Genomic DNA, 23,863 nt, shown 5'->3' on the forward strand with positions numbered 1-23,863 from the left:
TTCCAGAGAGGGAAGGGCCTCTCTGAAGGTCACACAGCAGGGATGACCTTCCCAGCTCCTCAGATTTATCCCACCTCCAGGAAGAACCTGTAGCTTCTCCCCTGAGCCTCACAGCCACCCAGAGTGGTGCCAGTGACCCTGCTCACAGGCAGGAACCCACCAAGATCACAAGCAAGATCCCAAGTTCACAGCTGTAGGGAGAGTAGGGGGCACCTACGCAGATCTCTGTTGCCCGTACGAGTGCCCTGCCCCAAGAGAAGTGGGAGGAGAGCTGGAAGAGGGGTGCAAGGGAAGGGGAGAGGAGGATGGGGGGTTGGGGTTTGGGGGCACCGATCTCGGAAAGCTTCCCTCCCCCAGCACCTGCATCCAGCACTTGCACATTCAGCCCTATGCAAGCAGAGCCAGACTTTCTGACCTTTGTTTCTGACCTTTGCCTTCTGGCCACTGCCTGAATCAAAACAGGCTGCTCTGGGGACAGGGTTCTAGGTGGGCTGGTAAGAATGGGGGTCTGGAGGGCACCCCCAGCATTGCCCCTCCTCCTGAGCCTTCAGACAGTGGCAGGGCAGGTGTGTGGAGGCCAGGTTACCAAGCACCAGCTACCTGTGGGTACGTCACAGGGTGCTGGGACCAGCTTCAGCTCTGCTCTGGGGGCTGGAGGGAGGGGGGAGCCATGGGTAGGGGAGAACCACGGGTTCCAATGTCCCCCAAAACAGAAGTAGGGAGAAGGGCCCCAAAGACAAAGGACAGCATCTAACAAAAGAGCTGACCCAGTGGGCCAGGGAGGGCGTCCCAGGGTGATGGTGGCCAGACAGTGGCTGACAGTGGAGAGGCAGCCCAGACAGATTCCAGAGAAATGCGAGAGGGAGAATCAGGATTTGGTGATGCACTGGAGACCTCAGGATCCCTGCCAGGAGTCCAGCAGGTGAGTGGGCAGAGGAAGTACATTCAGGAGATGGGAGCGGGTCAGGGGAGAGGGGTCCTGGTGGGGTCCTGGGCTTCTGGCAGTGGGAACATTAGGAACTGTCCAAGGGAAAGTGGAGGGGAATGCAGAGAGAAGGAGGTGGGAACGCCAGCCTGGAAGCCAGAACCATGGGAGAACTTTCCAGAAGGAGGGCATGACCATCAATGTCCCCAGATACTGAAAGGCCAGGAAAGATGAGGCCCCAAAGTGTCCATGGGGTTTGGTGACCCTGCGGTCACTGGGGGCTGACTGCTGGGGTGTGTGTGGGGGGGCCTGGAGGGAGGGGTTGTGCTGTTGGATGAACTGTGCTGGAGGGTGCTTAAGGGAGATGGCACGGGACCCTTGGGCTTAAAGAGGCACCCCAGGGGCCGCCCTTCCCCACTCCAGTCCAGCCTGCTCTAGGCGCGGTGGGAGGGTCGCCTAGGAGCCACGGTGCGGGGCAAGTCGGGGGTCAGTCCTTCCGGCAATCAGTACCCGGGAAAGAAGCTGTGAGGGCCCGGGAACGCGGAGGAGACGAGAGGAAGGGGCGTGGAGTCACAGCCCCCACCCCCGGCCGCGCGCCCGCCACACACCGCACCTGTCTATCCACCGCTGCTGTCCCCGCGGGGAGCTGCCGTCTGCCGGTCCGGGTCGCCCGGGCGGGGGTCTGCCGAGTGAGCTCTGGGTTGGGGGTTCTGCGGGGCGGGGTCCGCGGGGAGGGCCCCGTGGGGTAGGAGTCCGCAAGGCAGGAGTCGGGCACAGGTGCGCGGGGAGGGGTCTGCGGGCAGGGGCTCCCGGGCCCGCAGTTGCTCCCCGAGGCGCGGCAGGAGGGCGGAGGCGCGGGCGGGGACCCTCGGGCAGCTCCCGCCCCCGCCTCCGCCCCCGCCCCCGCCCCCTCCTCCTCTCCCTCCGCCGCCGCCGCCGAGCGTAGCCGCCGGAAAGTTTGCTCGCGGCTGGCGCGGGGCGCGGGCGCGGAGCCGGCGCCGACCCTGATCTGGCAGCGCCGTGGAGACGAGCGGCGGCCGGCCCCTGACCCGTGCGCGCGGAGGACTGCGGGGATCGCGGAGCGGCCGGAGCGGCCGGAGCGGCGCGCGGTGAGCACCTGGGCCAGGCTCGAGGACACGTTCCCGGCCAGGGGCCGAAGGCGGGAGCGCGGGACTGGCCGGCGCGGACCCCTATCTTAGGTGGGCGGTCTCGGGCCCCGGGTGTCGCCGTCCTCATCCCCGTCGGACACCCCGTTCCCAACCCCAGGATGCGCCCTTCCAGCTCGTACGGTCAACCTGGTTCCGCACTATCGAGAGGGTTGGGGGTCTCAGCGCTTCCCCCGTCCTCTCCTCCCTGGGGAGCGCGTCTCGGGGAAAAGGGTGGGGTGTCTGTGAGCGCCAGGCGCGCTGTCCTGCTGCCCCTCTCCGCTCCCGACTCCTCCCTCCAGCACCCCCGCTTCCCCGCCCCCCCCCCGCCCTGCGCATACACAGAACCTCGGAGACCCCCAGAGGCGCGGGGGGCAGCCCTGCTTCCCTCCAGCGGGTCCCTGCTTCCCAAAGCTCCCCAGCAGTATCTTGGTTACCCGGGTTTCCCCGGAGGGGCCGAGGGGCGTCATCCGCGGAGCCTACACTTGTCACTTTGATCCGCAGGGAGGGCAGGTCACTGCCCTGCCTGCTCCTTCCTCTCCGGCGGCCCCCACTCACACTTCTGGGCCGCAGGATTTCTGCCCCCACCAGAAACGGACTGACTCCTGAGGTCTGGGCGCCCGCATCCTCCGAGGACCTGTCTGGGCTGTTTTCGGCCCTTCTGTGCTGGGGGATGAGGGTTGGTGGGGGAGTAGCACCCTGGCCCACATCCAGGCCCGCCCTACCCCCACGGAGTGGGAGGAGGACGCAGGAATCAGGCTTTGTCAACAACCTGTGGCCCCGATCCTGCCCTGGGGCCATGACCTTCCGCTACTTGCTCTGGTTTCACAAACACCCCCCACCCCCATACCCATCAGAGGCTGGCAGGCCTCAACCACACCCATTCAGATCCTGGGAGGAGCTGGGGTGACCAGCGCCCCACTCTCCTCCATGGAAATCCACCCATCCTGGGGGGCCCTCCCCCAGCTGCAGGTCTGGGAGTCCTGGGGCATCCCCAGGGGAAACTGGGGAAACAGCTGAGCTTTGAGCACCCAGGAGTGGTGCGTTCTACCAGGCGGGGAGACAGACAGAACACGGGCCAGTCAGCCCGTGGTGGAAAGAGGGGGCTGGGAAAGAGAGGAGTGGGTGAGCTGGGGCCGGGGGAAAGCTGGCCCTCCTTCCCACTCCGCCAGAGTCTCTGATCCTGAGCTATCTGTGCTGGGCAGGTGCAGTCCAGGGCCAGAGAGGAAGCGAAGCCTCCTGGTCCATGAAGGGAGAAGGCTTGGTCCCTGGCCGGTAGTCCCCCGCCTCCACCGGCTCCCGTGCCGTGCCAGGAGGGTAATAAGGTGGAAAACAGCAGCACTGACGCCAAGGCCAATGGGAGGCTTGGAGCGGCACCTCCGCGTCCCAGTCTCAGTCCTCATTCATTCAACAAATATTTATCCCTGGGGCTGGCAGGCTGCCTCTGGGGTTGCAGTGTCCCCCACGGAAGGGCGGGGCCTGCACGTGATAATCTGTCCTTCCCTTCAAGTGGCAAATCTCATTGTCCTCCACGGTGTTGAGGAGGCAGCGACTTTTCAAGTAGGGAAACCGAGGCTCTGAGAAGTTAAATTATTTACCCTTGGTCCCGGGACCAGAACTGGGCCTTGCAATGTCACCCTCTCCTGTGGCGGCAGCCTCACACCTGGGTGCTCAGGGCAGGGACCTCAGAACCTCAGCCTTGCACAGCTGAAAGTCGTTCCACAGCCCCAGACTCTGCCCAGTCCTCATTCAGAGAAGTGTCTAGATATCTTGCCCGTACTCCCCCAACAGGCATGGGAGCCTCATCCACTTCTGCCCCTTCTTGTGTTTATATCAGAGACTTAGTGAGAGGTATCATTCTCTGCCTCTTGTACTGGTGTGTGGGGGGGTGCTGAGGCCCTGATCCCTAGGGACGTGGGGCCACAGGTGCTCTGAGCTGCGGTACCAGCCTGTGATCTGTAGGTGCTGAACTGTGTGGGGTGAATCTTCAAGGATTCCCAACCCCACATACCAGACCAGGGATGGGAGTAGGTGTTATGGAAAGGCCTCCCTATTCCTCTGCTCTGGCTGCCATTGGAGGGGCAGTGAAGAAGGGGCCCCAGGGCAGCCCATCCCTCTCTCCCCTCTACCCCGGGGCTCAGCTTCTCTCTGTGGTTCCCAGACTAACTGACCCCTAGCTGGAAGGCAGGCTGCCTGGGTGTGGCCCCGCTTACCCTGGGTTCTCCTAACAGCCCTAGGAGGTCAGCAAGGTGAACTCCCACTTTTCAGATGGGAAAGTTGAGGCACAGCCTGGCCACCACACCCCAGCTGGACTCTGAGGGGCTGACGTTTTGCCTTGGAGCTCCTCACTGGACTATCCCCGCAGCTTCATCCTCCCTTCACCACCGGCCGCAGGGCCTCTGGGCAGGGGGCAGTATCCTTCCTCCCCATGTTCCCTGCCTGCATCTCCACTGTCTACTCCACCCCAGCCATCCCTTGTCACTCTCCCCTTGCCCTGCCCCCAGAGCCTCTAGCCATTCAGGCTGCCTCTGTCTCCCTGAGCCTTCCCAGCCACCTCCCCTCCTCCAGCAGCTGGGCACGGTGCTCCTCACCCACCTGGCTCCGTGGCCTCGGTGGGCAAGGGCAGGGCAGAAGACCGGGCTGTTTGATAAGAATCAGGAGATAAGGCCCCTTGGGCTGGGGACACCTGAATTGTCCCTTGTCCTCCACCTGCCTGGGGGCTACTCCCCTGAGAAGGCCCTCCGCTCTGGCTCCTCCACCGCAGCCCTAAGCCTTGGCTCCTCACCTGGACCAGGGCCTGGGGACCAGCGACTACTGGGCCGTGCCTCACCAGGCCTGACCCGCGCTGTGGCCCAAGGGCCAGGGTGAGGAGCCCCACAGCAGGCTATGGTCCAGGTGCCCACCCCATGTGGTGGCATCTCAGGGTCCCGTTAGGGGTGAGGAGTGAATCACAGAGGAGCCCACGTGAGTTGGCCCCATGAGGCCCCATCTGGACTCTGATGGGAGGAGGCTGAGATTCAGGGTTGTTCAGGAGCCCTCCACCTTCAGTCACAGCCTGCATCCCTCCTGGACCCCACCTTCTCCCTGGCTTCTCCCAGGCACTGCCTTCGAGCCAGCCAGTTTCGTCCATCTGTCCATCCATCGGTCCATCACATGCTCACTCTGTGGCAGGATGCCATCCACAGCCCTAAGGGGGCTTACATGAGTAGTTCCTAGGGGCCCCACCCCTAGGCCCCAAGGGAAGCCCCTCCCTACTGCCCTTGTGGAATCAGTGGATCAGAAGATGGACTCTGGAAGCAGTGACACGATGACTTACGGGGCTGCTGATGCCCCAAATGCAGGATCCGGACAGGACCAGGCACCTCAGGTCCCCCCTGCAGGCACCACGAGGGCAGGGGTCCTGTGTCTGAGCCCCCGGCAGCTGGCAGTGCTAATCTCAAAGGAATGTGCTGCAGCTGCCTGCGTGCTGTGGCCCATGGGACCCAGGAAGCCCGGCTGGAGTCTTGGGCGGGGCCCAGTGGAGCACCTAGACACCCCAGTCCTGGGCAAGGGGGCATGGGTGTGACAGGGACCACCCTAAGCATATGCTTGGCACTCCTGGCCCCTGCCAAGTCTGGGAGCTGGCCCAGGGCCACCTCGATAACCATGCCCCTGGGGACCAAGTGATGGATGGTCCTGGTACCCTGCCCCAGCCTGCCATGCTGACTTTCCCAGGAGCTAAGAATAGGTGGGAAAAATAGCAAGGGCCGAAGGGAGGAGTTGGGCAGCTAGGGAGGCTGCTCCCTCCTCTGACATCTTTGGTACCAGGCAGGACTGGGGCCGCTTAACCAACATGTAGGAGAGGGGCTCTGGGACTGTCTGAGCCTCCACACAGACAGCCACGGGCTGTGAGATGGAGCAGCCCCCAGGACCCTGGGAAGAACCCCCAGGCGCAGGGCCAGACCCCCAACCTGCCACTGGCAGAGTGACCACTTCTGGCATCCCCTCCCTCCCAGCTCCCACTTCGTCAGTAGGATTCGGAGACTCAGAGGGATGGTTTTAGGGGAGCAGGACACCCTGCTGATCACAACGGAGACCAGCTGGGCCTCTTCACTCCTGGGTGTCCCTGCACAGACCCTGCTGCTCTGATACTCAGCAGCCCCCAGAGGAGAGTGCACCCACGAGGACCTCTTTGCCCCAGCTGTGCAACCCCAGCCAGATGTGGGGGGCAGCTGCCCAGAGGCATGCCCCCCATCCTGCCACGCTGCCCGCACCTCCTCCTGCTTCTGCTGCTGGCCTGCCAGGTGAGCGCTGCTGCCAGTGCCCCCGTCCCACCAGCCTGCCTGCCCCTCATGCTGACGCCAGTCTGTCCCCTCTGTCCGTCCATCTGTACCCCCAGCCGCAGGCCCCCTCCGCTCAGGTGATGGACTTCCTGTTTGAGAAGTGGAAGCTCTATGGCGACCAGTGTCTCCACAACCTGAGCCTTCTGCCCCCCCCAACTGGTGAGCCCCGCCTTCAGCCTGAGTCCTGTCCCCCCAACCCCACCCACCATTTACAGGTGAGGAAATTGAGCCATAGAGAAGCTGGTGACTAGCCCAGGGCCACAGACCAGGACATTTAAGAAATGGTAGAACTGCCCCAGAACTGGGGTGTTTCGTGACCCTCCCCTGCTGCTGGGCACCCTGCAGGCCCAGGGCCTGGACACCGTCTTTCCTCCCATGGAGCAAAGCCTCGTGGCCCAGGAGGCAGACAGTGTGTGGGGGAGGTGGACCGAGAGGGCCAGACAGAGGGCACCAGGCCTGGTGAGGGGGAAGGAGATGGGCCATTATTTGGAGGGCTCAGGCAGACTGGGGTACAGCGTTCTGGACAAGTTCTGAAGATCACTCAGGTGCAAAGAGAGAGATTGGGGCAGGAGGAGCTGCCTGGGAGGCCAAGCCATTGTTTGGGGGAGGGAGGGGGCTGGTGCTGGGCCCAGAAGGATGCCAAAAGAATTGGGGTTCAGCCTCCAGAGATGGAAGTGCTGCTAGAAGGGCACTAGGAAGACGGAAGACCCTGGGTGGAGATGTGGAGTATCTGAGGGGAGGTGGCCGGGCAGAGCTGGAGCTCAGGACCAGGCTGGACAGGGGCGTCAGGACAGGCAGGATGGTCAGGGAGACCTGGGAGGCTGCTTCCTGGGGCGCAGAGAGCGTGCAACAGGGGGCTATGCGGGCCAGGCCCTGCTGAGGAGCAACCCTGTCCCCGCCTCTGCAGAGCTGGTCTGTAATAGAACCTTTGACAAATATTCCTGCTGGCCGGACACCCCTCCCAACACCACAGCCAACATCTCCTGCCCCTGGTACCTGCCCTGGCACCACAAAGGTAACCACAGCAGGGATGTGGGGGGTTGGCAGAGGGGGCTCAGCCCAGGGGCGGGGCGCTGACCAGAGCCTGCCCCCGCAGTGCAGCACCGCCTCGTCTTCAAGAGATGTGGGCCTGATGGGCAGTGGGTACGTGGGCCGCGGGGGCAGCCATGGCGAAATGCCTCCCAGTGCCAGATGGACGACAAGGAGCTTGAGGTCCAGGTCAGCCCACGGCAGGTGCAGTGGGGGCTTGTGGGGAGGGGCGAGATGGCCCTCTCCAGCCCTGACTGGCCACTGCGATTTGCAGAAGGAGGTGGCCAAGATGTACAGCAGCTTCCAGGTGATGTACACCGTGGGCTACTCCCTGTCCCTGGGGGCCCTGCTCCTAGCCCTGGCCATCCTGCTAGGCCTCAGGTATGCCCACCGCCCTGCTCATGGGGGGCCCCAGTGGGCAGGGTGGGCGGGGACTGACTCGCTGTCCCCACAGCAAGCTGCACTGCACCCGAAACTACATCCACGTGAACCTGTTCGCGTCCTTTGTGCTCAAGGCCAGCTCTGTGCTGGTCATCGACACGCTGCTCAAGACCCGCTACAGCCAGAGGATTGGGGACGACCTCAGCGTGAGCATCTGGCTGAGTGACGGGGTGAGCTCCCAGATCCGGCCTCTTGGCCTCTGGGCCCTGGGTGGCAGGCAACTGGGAGGCCCACACTCATGCTGCCCCCCGCGGCCAGGCAGTGGCCGGCTGCCGGGTGGCCGCGGTGTTCATGCAGTACGGCGTCGTGGCCAACTACTGCTGGCTGCTGGTGGAGGGCGTGTACTTGCACAGCCTGCTGGGCTTCGCCACCATCCCTGAAAGGAGCTGCTTCCCCCTCTACCTGGGCATCGGCTGGGGTGAGTGGGCCGGTGTGCGGGGGGCCGGCGGGCTGGCCGGGGCCACGGGACCACAGCTGTTCTCCCCCACAGGTGCCCCCATGCTGTTCGTCACCCCCTGGGTGGTGGTCAAGTGTCTGTTTGAGAACATCCAGTGAGTATCTGACTGGAGGGTGGGCCAGCAGGGGGGTTCACCTCTCCTGGCTGGGAGGTGCTAGGCTGGCCCCGTGGGGAATGGCCATGTGGCTCAGAGTGTGGGAGTGGCTCAGGGGTCTCTGGCCAGAGGCAGTGGGGGGCACTAAGCAAACCTGGTTCCCCGGGGGTGGAGGTCATTGGTAATTATCTCCCTTTTTTTCCTGAGGCACTAATTAGATCCCAAGGAATCAGGGGGCGGGGGTCTGTGAGGCTGCCAGGACATGAGCAGGCCCCACCCTGCAGGTGCTGGACCAGCAATGACAACATGGGCTTCTGGTGGATCCTGCGCTTCCCCGTCTTCCTGGCCATCCTGGTGAGGAAATGAGGCACCTGCTGGCACCGCAGGGAGGGCCGGGAGGCTGCTGAACTTGGCCCCCCAGCCCCTTCCTTCCTCATCAGCCTGCAGCAGCCCGAGGAGACGGACAGCATCCTGCCTGGGTGGACAGGGAGGGAGGCCTGGCACTCACCCAGGACACTGGCTGGCGCCCTGGGCCTTGGGCCAGGCTGTCCATCCTTGACTGGGTGCCCACAGCCCCAGGGCCCCAGGAGCCAGGGTCTGCCTGGCTGCCAGGCCCACCTCCAGGAGGGACAGGTGGGGGCCAGGAGCTGCCCTGAGCTGTGTCCCACACACACACAGATCAACTTCTTCATCTTCATCCGCATCCTTCACCTCCTGGTGGCCAAGCTGCGAGCCCATCAGATGCGCTATACTGACTACAAATTCCGGTGGGTGTGGGCGTTGGGAGTGGGAGGGCGCCAGGCGGCTTGCGGACCTGCACACCCCCGGGGGCCAGAGGGAGTGTAGGTGGGGGTGGGGGCACCAGAGCCCCGGGGGGCATGCTGGGCCGGTGGCTCAGTCTCTGCCCCCGCAGGCTGGCCAAATCCACGCTGACCCTCATCCCCCTGTTGGGGGTCCACGAGGTGGTGTTTGCCTTTGTGACCGACGAGCATGCCCAGGGCACCCTGCGCTCCGCCAAGCTCTTCTTCGACCTCTTCCTCAGCTCCTTCCAGGTGCCTGCCCGCCCCTTAAGCAACCGCCCAACCCCCAGGCCAGCCTGGGTGCAGCCCTGACCTCCCACATCTCTCCAGGGCCTGCTGGTGGCTGTTCTCTACTGTTTCCTCAACAAGGAGGTAGGTGGGGGAGTGGGTCTGGAACCAGCCCTGGGGTTGGGGTCAGGGGGAGTGTAGACACCCTGGCCCCACCCCTCAGGGGTGTGAGCCCTTCGTGTCCACCTGCACTTACTGGGCTCAGTTTCCAGGACACTGGGTGTCAGGCCTGCTGAGATGGGTCCGCCTCAGCCCGTCCTCAGGGAGTGCACCTGAGGGTGAGGGGGCCCCCAGGTGTTCCCAGACCCCAGCGTTCTGTGGTGACAGAGCCTGCCTGGCTCCACACCCAGGGCCAAGGGGTTGGGGAATCCTGAGAGGGTGGCATGGGCAGGCCCTGGGACTGGCCCGACCCGCCTGCCCACCCCAGGTGCAGTCGGAGTTGCTGCGGCGCTGGCACCGCTGGCGCGAGGGCAAAGCACTGCAGGAGGAGCGCCATGTCGGCAGCCACACGGCCAGGCCCACTGGTGGCCCCCCCAGTGAGAAGCTGCTGCTCTCGAGGGGCGGTGGCAGCAACAGGACTAGCCAGGACCCCTCTGCGGAGACCCACTTGGCTGGCGGCCTCCCTGGATTGGCTGAGAACCCCTTCTGAAGCCCCCTGGAACACCAGCTGTCACTGGACTCAGGTGCCCAGAGAGGGCATCACTGGACAATCCAGAACCGATGCCCAATGGAGGCGAGAGCGTGGGAGCCAGACAGCGCCCCGCTGTCCACATGTTCCCCAGTGTGGTGGTCTGAGGGGCACCTGCTCTGTGCCGAGGGGTGGGGGAGGGGGTGTGGCGGGGAAGCTGTTCTGTGAATGCATGCCCGTGTGTCCCCGTGTGTGTCAGTGTGTCTGAGTTAGAGAAGACATGTGTCCTCCAACAATAAAGAGCTCTGTGCTCACCCTGGGTGGAGAGCTGGGCTGGAGGAGAGGGGCCGGCTGGGCCCAGGCCCTCCCCGTGAGAAGGGAGCAGCCGTGGACGGCCCGTGCTGGCTTGCTCCTTCTAGACTTCTCCTTGTTGCCCCATCATACAGGTGAATTGGAGCTGGAACCACTGAGGGTGTGAGTGGTGGCTGGTGGTGCCCCACCAGCACGTGCTGTCCCCAGCCCAGTTCAGGTGGGCTCACCCCCACCCCGGGCCAGAGTGGACGGGCCCCACTCAGTCTTGGCCCCTCAACCCCCGGAGTGTCACCATTCACCCGCAGAGGGGCATGAAGGGCGTCAATGGCCGAGGGAAGCCACCGACATCACAGTCCTTCTACCAACCCCACATGAACACCCCTGGCTCCCTGCTAGAGCCGAAGCCGGGGCTGGACTCAGGCCCAGCAAGGGCATCACTGGCTAATCCAGAACTAGATAATCCAGAACTGGATGTCCTCTACTGGCCTCTGCTTCATCCCAACTCTAGCCACCCCAGCAATCCGCAGCCCATGTAGCCGACTGAAGCGGGGAGAGATGGACCCCCAAAATCGAGACCGTCCAAGTGCAGGCGCAGCACAGTTTTCCAAAGACTGCGGCACAGCCCAACACAGCCACTTCACAGAGAATCACTGCAGTCCTTGCTGCTCCAGGCGCATGCGGAAGGGCAGCTGTGCGCGAGGGTACTGCCCATTGCCTGGCGGGTGGGCACCCTGCTTGGCAGTCAGCGAGGGCTGGCGCTCACGCAGGAAGAGCCAAGTGGTGCACCCTGAGTCCATGCTGCCCCCCGGGACGCGGTGCATCTGATGCAGAGGGTGGAGGCAAGTGCAGGAGCAGTGTGGGGACTGTAGTCACCCCTCAAGAGCGCCCCTTGTGTCCGGTGCCGTGATGCCTGGTTGGGGGTGTGCGTGGAGGGGGGGAGGAGCAGGGGCGCTGTCAAAAGAGGAAGGGGCCACAAAAGCCAAGAGCACAAGCCAAACAGGCCAGCCAGGCGGCCCTGCTCCTAGGAGCTGGTGGGGGGTGACTGCTGGGACCTGGGGGAGGGGGTGTCCACAGTCCCTGCCCGGCCACGTGGGTTGAAGCTGCTCAGGCAGAGCTGAGCTAATTGCAGCAAATGAAAGGACAGGGGGCCTCTCAGGAAAGGTAAATAGAATTACTCACCTTCCAGGCACTGGGGCCCTCCTGAGGGGGCCCTCACCTCGTGCCACCGGATATGGCAGGGACGGAGGGGCAGGAGGTGAGTTAAGGTAGATTGGGCTCTCCTGCGGCCCAGGCGGGAAGCGATGTTACTATGATCGGTGGGGACTGCGGGGCAGGGAGGCAGTGTGGCTGGCTGCACCTTTGAGGACCTGAGACCCCTGACCTTGAGGCTTCAGGTCACCTCTCATCCCAGGCCCCGCAGGCTCCCCAGGCCCTAGTGCTCCTTTGAGCCCCTGCCCACAGGGGCACCCCTGCCAGCCCTCCATGCCCAGAAGCCTAGCACAGGGAGGGCACAAGTTCTCCTTCACGCCAGCTGAGCTCAGGGTTGGTGACTGCCCTGCAGGTGTGCTGCTCACCTAGGGGCCTCCTGACAGCCCTCCCCATCCTGACTCCCTCTGCCCTTGTCCTCCTTCACCCTGTCCCTGTCCCCAAGGGAACTGGAGCAGGCCGGCGGAGTCAGGAGTGGAGGTGGAGGCCTGGAAGGGGCTGGGCTCATCCAGCCAACAAACATTGGCTCCGACCAGGCCGTCCTGCAGGTGGGATGGTGGGGGAACCTGACTTTCTAACACAGGGCCCAGCACCCACACAGCATCACCCTCCATTCAGGAAGACGAACACTCCAGGCCCTCTGCCCCTTCGCCATCTCTACTTCCCTTCCCACCTCGACCCCAGTCCAAATCTCAGGCCCTTCCCCTAAAAGAATGCATGGGAACCACCCAGCATGTACTTGTGTGTGTGTGTCTCTCCACATGCATGCTACTAAAATGAGTGTGGAGACCAAGAAAGAGGAAAACATGGACTACAATAAACACTGATCAAACCTAGGAGAGTTGAGGGGCATCCCCAGGATGGCAGCTGTGTGCCAGGCAGAGTGGGTCACTGCGGGGAGGGAGCCTCAAGCAGGGCAAAAGTACAGGAGAGACACCCTCAAGGGGATCAAAGTGACTGAACACATTGAGAGGAGATTTAGATGACCTGGTGGAGAGTTCAGGACTTAGTGTTAGTACATAGAAAACTGAGCAAATGAAAAAAAAAAGGCAATAACTTCAAGGAAAACAAAAAGCTGGGCAGAAAAAAAGATCACAATTTACCACAAGGCTCATCTCTAAATACACAGACATCATCATGTAAATACTCAACACTGATGTAACCAAAGTTATGAGAGAAAAAAAAGATCTAGGGAGGATAGTGGATGGTAAGAGCACGTGTGTAGTGGGAGTGGGGGACAGAATGAAATGGGAAAACCAGTAAGTAACAGTTCATGTATGCTATTTAGAAATAGAAATACAAACCAAAGAATCAGCAGAAAAGTTGAAAATGGTTGCCTCTAGGTGAGAGGGTGGGAGGAGAAGTCTGAGGGTTGCAACTAGCCGAACTCTGACTGCCTCGGCCTCCTCCTGGACACTATGGCAGCCTTCAGCCCCAGGTCCTCCCCCACCTGCCCTTTCTCTGACCTTGCTCTCAGTCCCTGGTCCTGCTTCCTCCTCCTCTCCCTGAGTGCAGTGCCCCGGGATCAGGTCCCACCCTCCTCCCTTCTTTATCAAACTTAAAAAAAAGCACCAATATTCAAATTACTCCCAAACTATATCTCCAACCTCTGTGGCCCTCCCAAATCCACTCGAGACTCAGCTTCCCTCTTGGCACCTCCACTCAGACATCCAATGGCAACTTAAATTCCACAGTCCATATCAAGCTCCTTACCTGCCTCCTCACCCAGCTTCTTCCTCCCATGATTCACTTGAGGTAGCCCTCCTGACAGGTCTCCCCGCTTCCACCCTGAACCCTGCAGCCTATTCTCAACACAGCAACCAGAGCGATCCCTTTACATCCAAAGTTTTCTCCAATGAATCCCATCAAGCATCCATATCTCACTTCAGTTTACAGAAATGCAGGGGACAAAGGAGTCTGTTAATGCTACAAAGATGCAACCAGTGAAAACCAGAGTTTGGGAAACTCCAACATCAAGTACCCAGCGGACCTTCACTCATAAATGGAGGGGAAATGTGGGAGGAGGTACTGTGACTAAGAAAGACTTAAGGGACGCATCAAGCAGATTCAGCCGATGCACTTGGCCTTCCTATTCTGAGTCTATAACCCATGTGGACTATATTATTTTAGACACTAGGGGACTATGGACTGGGTGTTAGATGACATTAGGGAATTGTTGTTCATGCTCAATATACATGAACATGCTCAGGATACATGCTCAGGAAGTACTTACTAAATTCAGATTTTGATTAACAGTAAAAGCTTAAAAATCAGATTAAGACCAGTCTCCTACAAGAGGTCACCATTTCCTCATATGTAACATCAGGGTAATAAAATCTTCCCCCCGCCCCCCGAGTTGTCAGCACTGAATGAAAGCAGACAGTGATATGAGCGCCACCAAGGGTAGAACATGATGGAGGACTGGGCACTCCTGTTCCACCAGGACGCTCCCCTCGTCTCCTCTACCTTCACTGTCTGAGGGGGAGAAAGGTGTCTCCAGCCACTCATGGTCAGCCAGGCAGCCCACTGTGCTGGTGAGGGTTCCGTCTCCAGTGCCCCCATCCGAGTTCCTCACCCCCCACCCCAGCACAGCCTGTTAACCACATTCCCACCTCCAAGGTGTTCTCGGCAAAGACTCCAGGTCCAGGGCCTCTATTCCAGAAAATCTAAGTTGGCAGGGAAAGCGGGAATGAAAATGCCTTGCGGGGTGTCCCATGGGCCCACCCACACAGGGGCAAGGAACCACTGCTAGCGGGAGGGTGGCTCTGGGCAGGGGAGACCCAGATGTTGGGGCCCAGTGTGGCCCCATTCCCACCTTCCAGCCCCACAGGAGGGGGGAATGACCTAGAGAGAGCTGGGAGCAAAGTCAAGTCAATTTTTAACCAACGCAGCAAGATACTAGACACTCCCCGGTGTGCTGCCAGGGGGCTCCAGCAGCCCTTCGGAGAGAGGCCTTTGAACCACCACAGCCCATACCCTCACTTTACGTGGGGAAACTGAGGTGGGACAGGAGAGTGACATGCCCCAGGGCTCACAGCAAGGCCATGACTGCGGTCGCCAGAATGCAGATGTCCAGGCCCCACTGAAGCCTTGTGGTTGAGTGCCCTGTCAAGTGCATCCACAAGGTGACTAACAGTGGCAGCAGGCACTAGCACTGGGCAGCCACCCAGGAGGCAGGTGCTGACCTCCCCTTGAAGAAACTGATGCTTGGAGACTCAGCAACTTGCTCAATGCCACAAGTGCAGCAGTGGCCTGGCTGGACATCACCCCATCCTTAGTGGGCTAGGACACGCTGGGTGGAGGGCATGTGTGCCTGTGTGCCCACTCAGCCTCTGGCCACAGGTCCCTGCACCCCAGCCAGGCCACGCCCACCCCCTTCCAGCCACAGACGGGGGGCTGCTTGGGTGACCCAGCCCAGCAGGCACTCAAACCCTTGGCAGGATGCCCCACAGGTCCCTGGGGAGCAAACAGGCCTGTGTGGTTACAGGAACTTGGCTCAGGGCCTGGCACCAGCCAGCACCCACTGGCAGCAAGCCATGGCTGCTGCTTATTCCATGAACAATCCTTCCTGCACCCCCATCCCTGGGGAATTCCCCCCAGGAAAAGACACCTCCCAGAGCCACCTGTGGGGCTGCTGGAGCCCCAGAATACTCTAACAGGAAAGGGTGTTCCCGAAATAAATTCCGGTTTGGCTTGTCTGCCAGGGCTATGTCCAGGTTTGAAGATTGAGTGCACTTGGGGCTCTCTGAGCCCAGCAGCCACTCCTCCATCCGGACAGCAGAGGAGCCACTCCCCAAGGACCCAGTGCTGCAGAGGGATGTGGGATGTGTTACCTTCCAGGGCCCCCACCTCCACCTCCCACTGCCCCTCAGGAGGCCCAAGCCCCCTGGTGGAGCCCAGGGATCAGACGGAACTTCTGGGCCTGGACCATGACCTTGGATTTCCAGCCCTGTGTGGGCAGCCGAGACAGGGGTCTCACAGACCAAGTGGCCAAGCCAATGCCACCCCGCCTTTATTCACTCGTCCTCAGGTTCCAGTCAGACACTTGGATTTGGAGGGCACAGGAAGAAAAAATGGCCCTGAAGACCCTCCCAACTCACCGCACAGGGCAGGACCCACTGGGCAGCCTCACCAGCTCAGGCCAGCCCCATGCCCCTTCCCCGGCGGGGCCAGGCCTGGCTGCCCAAGACCCTTGGAGGGGGCACCCAGCAGTGTCCCAGGCCCAGACAGCTGGTGCCATCCTGAAGCTGACACAGAGAAGGAAGGGGCCAGGTTGGAGAGTGGGGTGAGGGGTCAGACACTCCCTGTGTCCAGGCCAGAGACACAGCAGGGGTCGGTGGGGGACCCATGCTAGGCGTGGGTGGGATCACCCTTGTCCTGCCTCCTGGCCACCTCAGGAGCTAATCCAGCCCAATCCCACCAGCACAGGAGACAACAAAGGCCCCCTCGTTTCCCTCCTGATCCTGGAAGTGGCCAGGGGTAGGGGGGTGGGGGCAGGGGAAGGTGAAGGGAGTCAGGGTCAAGGCCCTGGGGGGCAGGCAGGGCCAGGCAGCTCGAAAGAGCCACCTAGGCCCACGGGAGGGCAGGGCCTGGCTGGGCCCAAGCCCCCCTAGTGTCGGGGGTAGCTTGAGATCCCCCAAGAGGAAAGGAGGGGACTCAGGGAGGAGGGGCAGGCCTCGGCCATCAATCATGTCCTGTTCCTGGGGTTTTCAGCCCACTGGGAGCAAGGCCCCCTCCCCCTCCCAGGAGGTGGGCCCACAGGAGAGGAGGAGGCCAGCAGCAGGCTGCACCCAGATCTCCCAGAGGCCAGGGGAGGGGCACCGGCGCGCCTTAGGACTTCTTGGCGTCCTGCGTGTTCCGGCGTTTCAGGTCGCTCAGGTCGATGGGCTTGAAGGCTGCCAGGGGACAGAGCGGTCAGCGGTGGGCGCAGGTGGAGAGGCAGGGTCTGTCCCTCGTCCTGCCCCTGCCTCTGAAAACCCTGGGACCCAGCCCACCCTGCCAGGCTGTCTTGGAAGCAGGAAGCAGGTGGGCCTTCCTGCCCCCAGCTCAACCCCCTGGCCGGCCCCTCCCTCCCAGGCCAGCCCCACTCACTCTTCAGGCTGGGGTTAGGGACCTTCTCCACATACTCCTCCACCAGGCCCCGCTCGCTGCCCGACATCTGGCTGCGCAGGTCCCGCTCCACGCCCTGCCAGGCTGCAGGAAGCAGGGGTGGTCAGGGGCTCTAGACCCCCAGGCCTGCAGCATCAGGCAGTCCGGCCCAGTGAGTGTCCAAGCTGGAGGACACCCTCTCCTGACCTTTCCCCCCCAACCAGAGTGGCCCCGCAGGCCCCCTGCCCCCAACTCCCGCTTCACAGCTTTTGGCCCCCTGGCCTAGCCCGTTCTTGACTTGAAGTTGTCCCCAACACACCCCCATTCCCTCGGGGAGCCCTGCCCAGACCATGCCCCTTTCAGCCTCATGGTACCATGACCAGAGCTGCAGTCACAGAGGCATATGAGACCCACTGGGGTACAGCACTTCCTCCAGGCAGGCCCCCCATCTTTCCCGCCTCCTCCATTCCCCCACCTCCTGGCACAAATGTTGTGCACACATGCTCACACACGCCAGCCACACCACTTGCAGGATGCCCCAGGTTCCCCAGGGTGCACTGTCTTCCACGGCCCCCCTCTCCCCGAGCAAACACCACTGGCTCCAAATACTGCCTATTCTGGGGTGCTGCCTGTCAGGAACACCATAGCGTTGACCGCCTGCCGTGACCAGAGCTGGGTCCCCCCACCTGCCTGGGGCGGAGTGAGGGTACAGGGGCAGGAGGGGCTCAAGGGGCCTGGCTGGGGGCACCCCGTGTACCTTCGTAAATGAAGCGCACATTCTCCTCGTGGGCCGGGGTGAAGATCTCGCTGCTGTTGGGGGGAGAGCGGGGGCTACTGTTCCTCTTGCCGTTGTAGACGACTCTGGAGACAGGGGAACTGGGGGAGCCCAGCCAGTGAGGAGGGGCTGGGGGCAGGCCCCTCCCACCTGGAGGCCACTCCACTGCCCAAGACCCACCTGGTCATCGCTGGGGCGTCTGGTCCTCGCACTCCGCTGCCGGATCCCCTCGGCCTCTGGAAGGGAAGCCCACGACACAGGAATGGGACGGAGACCACCCTCTCCAGAAGGGCTCCAGAGATGGGAAGGGCGTAGGGTGCATCTGCCTCCTCCCTTTAGCTGTGGCCTCCCTGCCTTCCAGGAGACAGGGTCTAGCCACAATCCAGCTGGCTAAGGGTGCGGCAGGGTCAGCCAGATGGGGCTGGGCCGGCGACATGCACGAGTCAGAGCCACATGAGCTCCGAGTGGCCCCTGCACTTGGACCACTGCTGCCTAGGAGCACCTTCCCCAGAGTCAGGCAGCTCTGTTGACATTCCCAGTTCAAGTCTCAGAACACCAATGCCGGCAGAGCGTGGGTCTGTGGGGAAGGCCTGCGGTCATCCCAGGGCCCTCACTGCCTGCAGGGCCTAGTGTGTCATTTCTCCTGAGCCTCAGTTTCCCATCTCTAAAATGGGGATGTGCTTCCCAATGGTGAGAAGCCCAGCAGAGCCTGCCCAGCTTCCTGGTCCCCGGGGTGTGACGGAAGGGCTGGGGGAGGGCTGTGAGCCCGGAGGAAATCCCCAGGCCCAACCTAGTGACCGAGACCCTGGGGTGTGTGCTGTTTACAGCCTCTCTCTCAGCCCAAGGGACTATACAGCCCTGGATGGGGGTCTATTTTTAGGCTCACTCTCAAACTGGCCAGTTGGACAATGTGCTCTCTCTGGCTGAGGACACACACCGCAGGGTGAGGAAGCTGGTTGCACAGGGCCAGTCCTAGGCCTGGCCTTGCTCCAGAGCAGGGCAACCCCAGGTGCTGGGGGTGTGGGGGGAAGCCTGGGAAGGGCCTTTGAGCACAAGTGCCTCCCCCACCCACCCCTGGAGCCGAGGGGCCCCAGAATACTTAGAGCAGGTAGCCACAGCCCCTCCTGAAGGGCCAGGAGGATGAGACACAGTGGGTACCTCTTCTCTGGCTCCCTTGGCCTTTAAACACCCGCACAGGGGGACTTCCCTAGCAGTCCAGTGGTTAAGACACCGTGCAGGGGCCTCGGGTTCAATTCCTGGTCGAGGAACTAAGATCACACAGGCTGCACAGCGCGGCCGGAAAAAAAAAAAAAAAAAAAAAAAAAACCTGCACAGGTAGACACAGCCCACAGGTTGAGGCAGCAACAACAACAAAAAAGCATAAAGCCAGTTTCCTGGGGGGGCACGTGGAACCCTGTGCCCTCCCAGGGGAGAGGCCCAGCTCCTCACAAAGTGACTTCTTTCCTAGACTCGGGAGATCTCACTGCCCATGGGTCTCCTGCCCAGGCGCCAGCCCCACGAACACCAAAGCACAGAGGGAAAGCCCTCTCTGGCCTGAGGGTGCCGTGGGGACACTCAAAGGGCTCAAGAACGCTCAAGTCCCAAGGGGCTGTCGGCAGCAGGATGAGGTGGGAGGCTCCAATTATGCAATAGGAGGGAGGTGCCTGGAGGATCAGCCAGCCCCTGACCACTCTAGGCTGGCCCCTCCTGCCCAGGCCCCCTCAGCCCTCCTGCAGTCTGTCCTCTCGGACCTGAGTGGCCACTTCTTCAGGGTACCTGCCTTCCCAGCCTTGCCCATCCCTGGGGCCTCTCCTTCCAGGGCAGCCTCGGCCTCTTCTAGTCACAGCTTCTGGGGGCTGCCTGGCCTTTATGGGCACGTGCCTTTGGCTTAGGGCCCCCTGCTCAGTCTCAGGCCTAACTCAGGTGCCAGACCCTCACAGCTCCCATCGCCCTGCCTGCACACATGCACGTGCACACGTGGCTCTGGGGTTCTCTGGGCACCTACCTGCTCCCCTTGGTCACTGAAGTCCCGAGGCCTGTGCCCCGGACCCCTGGAGCATTCAGTCTCCACAGTGGGCACCCACCCCTCGCTGCCCTCACCGGCTGCGCTTCCCGACCAGAGGCTAGTGTCTCCCATAAACCGCGGAGCTGTGCACCTGTCACTGGGCGCCTGCCCACACAGATTTGCTACTTGAGTTACAAGGTTTCTGGTGCCCTGGACAGAGTGGCCGGGAAGCACCTTGGCCAGGTGCTGGACACCCGCAGGCTCTCACGTCCTTGGGACTTGAAGGGCGAGTAAAATGACTTTTTAAAAAGGAGTCACCGTCTGCCTCCTCTCGATGCGGGAGGTCACACCTAACCAGGTCCATCTTTAATGGCCTGTGTCCTACCAGCTGGCCTTCCTAGATGTGAGGAACCCTTGAGTCCTCCGTCTTCTCCCAGCAGCTCAGCCTCCCTCCAGGGGCCTTTCTCCTCAGAACCTTGTGCTGGCCCTGCCCTGCCCCTGCTGAGATCCTGCCACCTGGTGGGACGCAAGGACACCAAGGCTTCTCCCGAGTGTACCAGCAGCTTCCCGAGAAGCCAAGTCCCTGCTGCTCCCCTGAAGACAGAGGGACAGTGAGCTGCGCTCGCTCACCTTCATCACCTCCTGGGGCTCCTCCAGGGAGCCGGGCCCCCATGCTGACCCCAAAAGAAACTTCCATGAAAAACCTAACAAATATGCACGCCCCATGACAGCTGTTCCAGTCCTAGGTGTGTATCCAAGGGAAAGGGCCACGTGGCCACTGAGAGGTGCACCGGAGTGACCAGAGAAGCAGTACTTGTCAGCGCCCAGAGGGAAGAGCCACTGAAAGGAACCCATATACACAGGGCCTGTTTCCACTACAGAAGGTGACAGCCACGGGCACGAGCCACAGCAACAGTGGGCAAATCATACGACTGATGTTAAAGACAGAAGCCTGGGGACACACGGCTGCTCCAGCAGAGAGGGCCGAGCCGCAAAGGCATGCATGGGGGAGGGAGAACAAGGTCAGTGAAGAGATGACCAAGGGGGCAGCTGGACTCAAGGAAGACCTAGACGAAGAGGTGACTGCTGGACCAGCAAGACAAAATCTCCATCGACCTAGCACAAAGGGTCTCAGTGGAGCGAGGGGAGGAAGCGGGACCATCAGCCAAGACTGCCTGTCCCTGGCTGTGAAGGGAGGTGCGAGGCCTGGGCTGACAGTGGCGTGTGGGGTGAAGTGGAGGGAAACCCAAGCACATTTACTGCCCAGGGAAAGTGCTGAGCAGGGCCACTACAGAGGCCGGTGTGGAGGGGCCAGGTGACCAGCAGGCTGGGGAGAATGGCATGCCTGGAAAAGTGCCAGGGACACCTAAAAAGGCCCAGCAGGTCACAAGAGTCCCACTGAGGTTGGAGCCTCAAGTCCATCTGGCCAGCAGCGAGGGAGCATCCACTTCCGCAAACATCTCCCTCCCTTTGTTTTCTTTCTGACTTTTGCTCACAGTGATTATCAGGCACAATTATTTCCTCAAGACTGGAGCTCAAATCCTCATCACATTTCCTATATCCCATCAACTCTGAGAAACTTTTTTCCTATTTTAATAGCTTTGAAATTGGGCTGCATCTGGCAATCGCCAGCACAAAAGTTAGCAGCATTTTTCCATTCTCAGTGGACCACGGAGGCCCAGCTCACACCACTGAGATCTTAGATCTGATGATGCAACGAGTCTCCCCTCAGCCCACAGATCCCAAGCCTCCACCCATGTGCTCTTCAGTTACTTCTTCCCATTCCCACCCACCCCTGGTCCAACATCCACCGCTCACCCTCCAACCCCTGTGTCGGGACAGTATCTTGCACTATCCTTCTCCATCACCGGTATACGTCATGCCAGCATGATCTTCCCAAGACCCACCCTGCCAAGTCACTGCCCACCCAGACACTACCAGGGTCTTCTACTGCCATCAAGCCCTCAGTCTGGCCACAATCTATCTCATCAGGTGTCACCAGCTACTGGGCCCCCCACTCAAACACAGTCTGTGCCTCAGAGCCACCTCTGCTGCTGCCGGCGCCACGGAGAACCATACACTGCCTCCCAGTGTGCTCTGCAGGCCTTGACTGTTGTCCACGGCTGACTAGCCCATAGTGGCCAGCGGGCTGCATGCTCGGCACCTGGCAGGGTCCAGAACCATTCTGTGAGTGGCGGTTGTCCATCCCTGCTCTGTTGCCCCTGGGCAAGTCTCTTCCCGCTATGGGCCTCAGAATCCCCATCTGAGCCAAAACATTCCCCAAGAATGTTCACCAGGCCTTCCTGCTCAACAGGGACCCAAGTATAGCCACATGAAGTCACCATCTCAAACAAGATCTCCGTGGCTGCTTATCCAATATGATGGTGGACAGGGCAATCACAGAAGGAATGTATCGTCCAGCTGGGCACTTCTGAGAGTAAAAGGGCTGCTGTTGATTACGAAGCGTGAGCCAGGAGAGCCCCGGGCAAACCGAATGCAGAGACAGCCCACTCAGGTGTGGTGGAGACCCACAAACGTAGAGCACACTGTGAAGGGGCAGCAGCACTGCCGGCCACAGCAAACATTTGCCAAGGGCCGATTGTAGGGCGGCCACTGCACTGAGCCAGGTAGGACCCCGATAACCCCCATTTTGGAGGCTTGACAGGTGAAGCAACCTTCCACCCAGCAGAATGGGGTCTGGACCCCAAGGGCCTCCCAACCTCTGGGCCTCCAGGGCCACAGCAGTCAGGGCTAGGTCAAGATAGCTCAGCTGGCTTGAGCACCCGAGAGCCTGCCCCCACCCCTGCCTGTACTCCTGGCAGGCTCCTGACCCCTGGCACTGATGTGGTTCTGCTCAGAGACAGGGAGGGAGTCCTCCTGGATGGATCTAGGTAGCACCTTGCTCTTCCATGGGAACAAAGGGCTACAGAGACCTCCTGGGAGGAGGCATGGGGGGAGGGGGCGCCAAAGCCCAGTCTCCAGGCCCCCAGTCTTGAACTCTTTCCCCACACACAACCATCTGCCTAAGGACGGGGCAAGATGACACTCTGTGGTCTGGGAAAGTGACAGTGGATATTCTGGAGTTAGAATCAATGATGCAATTGCAGCCACTCTGTGCTCCTTTAGAATTTTTGATAGGTACTCAAATTTTCTCAGACTCCACTTCCCCTTCATATTCTGTGTCTTTGGGGCTCTCAACAGCCCAGTTTCTACCAATGAGACTTCTAGAAAACGATCTACCGCCCAAGCAAGTGCCAGCAGGATACTATCATATGAGATGCCAAATGGGCCTGGCAGTCTCTTGAAGTCCCCCAGGCAAAGCCTCTAAGCACTGCACCACCCCTCCCCCACTTTCCTGGGTGTCAACAGCGGCTCCCCTCCCGAGCAACAAACCCCAGCGTATGCACCCCCCTCCCTCCTCATGTGGAAATCTCACTAGCCCTTCCACTCACCCTAAATCAAGCCTCCTCCTTCAGGACTCAGCTCCTGCCCCCTTCCCTCCTCACCTGCACTCCTCTCTAAAAGCTCTAGACACTCCCCACTGACATCTCAGGGCCTTTGCTCAAAATGTCCTGTCTACCCAAAACTATCGCGCTGGTCCCTGGGGGCCCGGCTAACGACCACCTTCTCTGGGAAGTCTCCCTGGGACAGGTCGGGGACATGACTTGAGCGCCTCCACGTTACCTGAAGTTTCTCACAACCTGGGCTGCTTCTGTAATTGGAAGTCTGATGTCTGCGGCCTCCCCGCTGCGGCTCCCGCCCACCCCGGCAGCCCCCGGGGCTCGGTGAGCTCCCGGACGGCGAGCAGCCTCTTACCCCCTTACCACCCCGCACCCGGCACCGCCCCGCCTGGCTCAGAGGCCAGGAGCTTGGGACAGGCTGGACGGCGGCGGAAGGCGAACCGCGGGAGCCCGGCCGGCCGCGCTCAGGGGTCAGGAAGCATCATCAGGGCTGCTCCCCGGACGACGGGGCGGCTGCAGCTTCAGGGGCGGAAAGGGCGGCCCGCTGCCCTCTCTGAGCCCCGTGCCCGGCAGGCCCTCCCTGCCCCGCCGCGCCCCTCCCTATCCTGCGCCGCGGCGGGCCGGGCGCCCCACGACCCCGCCCGGGGCCCTCCCCTCGCGGCCGCCGCGCCAGGGCGGGTCCCGGTCGCGCCCGCCCCGCCCCCGCCCCCGCCCCCGCCGCCGCCGCCGCCGCCGCCGCCGCCGCCGCCGCCGCCGCCGCCTCACCTCGCCCTCTCGGCCGCCGCCACAGCTGCCAGGGGCCCGGCCGGAAGTGACGCGCGCCGCCGCGCACGCGCACGCACGAGGGCGCCGGCCACGTGACCGCCGGCGCGCAGGGTAGGGGCGGA

General features: G+C 61.8%; 2 protein-coding genes across 9 annotated transcripts; one reads left to right on the forward strand and one right to left on the reverse strand.

Annotated features, from left to right (window-relative positions):
• Positions 1-1,414: 1,414 nt before the first annotated feature.
• On the forward strand, positions 1,415-10,443 carry GCGR (glucagon receptor). 6 transcript variants are annotated; one of them, XM_082374223.1, is made up of 14 exons: positions 1,872-2,034; positions 3,276-3,387; positions 6,184-6,353; positions 6,449-6,551; positions 7,300-7,407; positions 7,489-7,610; positions 7,696-7,802; positions 7,876-8,032; positions 8,121-8,413; positions 8,698-8,767; positions 9,092-9,180; positions 9,327-9,465; positions 9,544-9,585; positions 9,929-10,443. In XM_082374223.1, exons 3-14 carry the CDS (start codon positions 6,294-6,296, stop codon positions 10,148-10,150), a joined length of 1,512 nt encoding a protein of 503 aa, XP_082230349.1. In that variant the 5' UTR covers positions 1,872-2,034; positions 3,276-3,387; positions 6,184-6,293; the 3' UTR covers positions 10,151-10,443. The 6 variants fall into 6 exon arrangements, 5 of the variants coding, with proteins under 5 accessions (XP_082230351.1, XP_082230349.1, XP_082230348.1 ...); XM_082374224.1 differs by lacking the exon at positions 3,276-3,387 and having other exon boundaries at positions 1,873-2,034; positions 8,121-8,280; positions 8,353-8,413; XM_082374225.1 differs by lacking the exons at positions 1,872-2,034; positions 3,276-3,387 and adding an exon at positions 1,415-1,614.
• Positions 10,444-15,634: 5,191 nt separating this feature from the next.
• On the reverse strand, positions 15,635-23,815 carry MCRIP1 (MAPK regulated corepressor interacting protein 1). Of its 3 annotated transcripts, XM_082374310.1 has the most exons (6): positions 23,742-23,773; positions 23,200-23,227; positions 17,691-17,746; positions 17,493-17,611; positions 16,739-16,840; positions 15,635-16,542 (listed from the first exon to the last, which is right to left on the reverse strand). In XM_082374310.1, exons 3-6 carry the CDS (start codon positions 17,696-17,698, stop codon positions 16,478-16,480), a joined length of 294 nt encoding a protein of 97 aa, XP_082230436.1. In that variant the 5' UTR covers positions 17,699-17,746; positions 23,200-23,227; positions 23,742-23,773; the 3' UTR covers positions 15,635-16,477. The 3 variants fall into 3 exon arrangements, with proteins under 3 accessions (XP_082230436.1, XP_082230435.1, XP_082230437.1); XM_082374309.1 differs by lacking the exon at positions 23,200-23,227 and having other exon boundaries at positions 23,742-23,815; XM_082374311.1 differs by lacking the exon at positions 23,200-23,227 and having other exon boundaries at positions 16,739-16,868; positions 23,742-23,815.
• Positions 23,816-23,863: the final 48 nt, after the last annotated feature.

This window comes from Balaenoptera borealis (genome assembly GCF_965194805.1).
Source record: "Balaenoptera borealis genome assembly, chromosome: 20".
In the NCBI taxonomy this organism is placed as follows: Eukaryota; Metazoa; Chordata; class Mammalia; order Artiodactyla; family Balaenopteridae; genus Balaenoptera; species Balaenoptera borealis.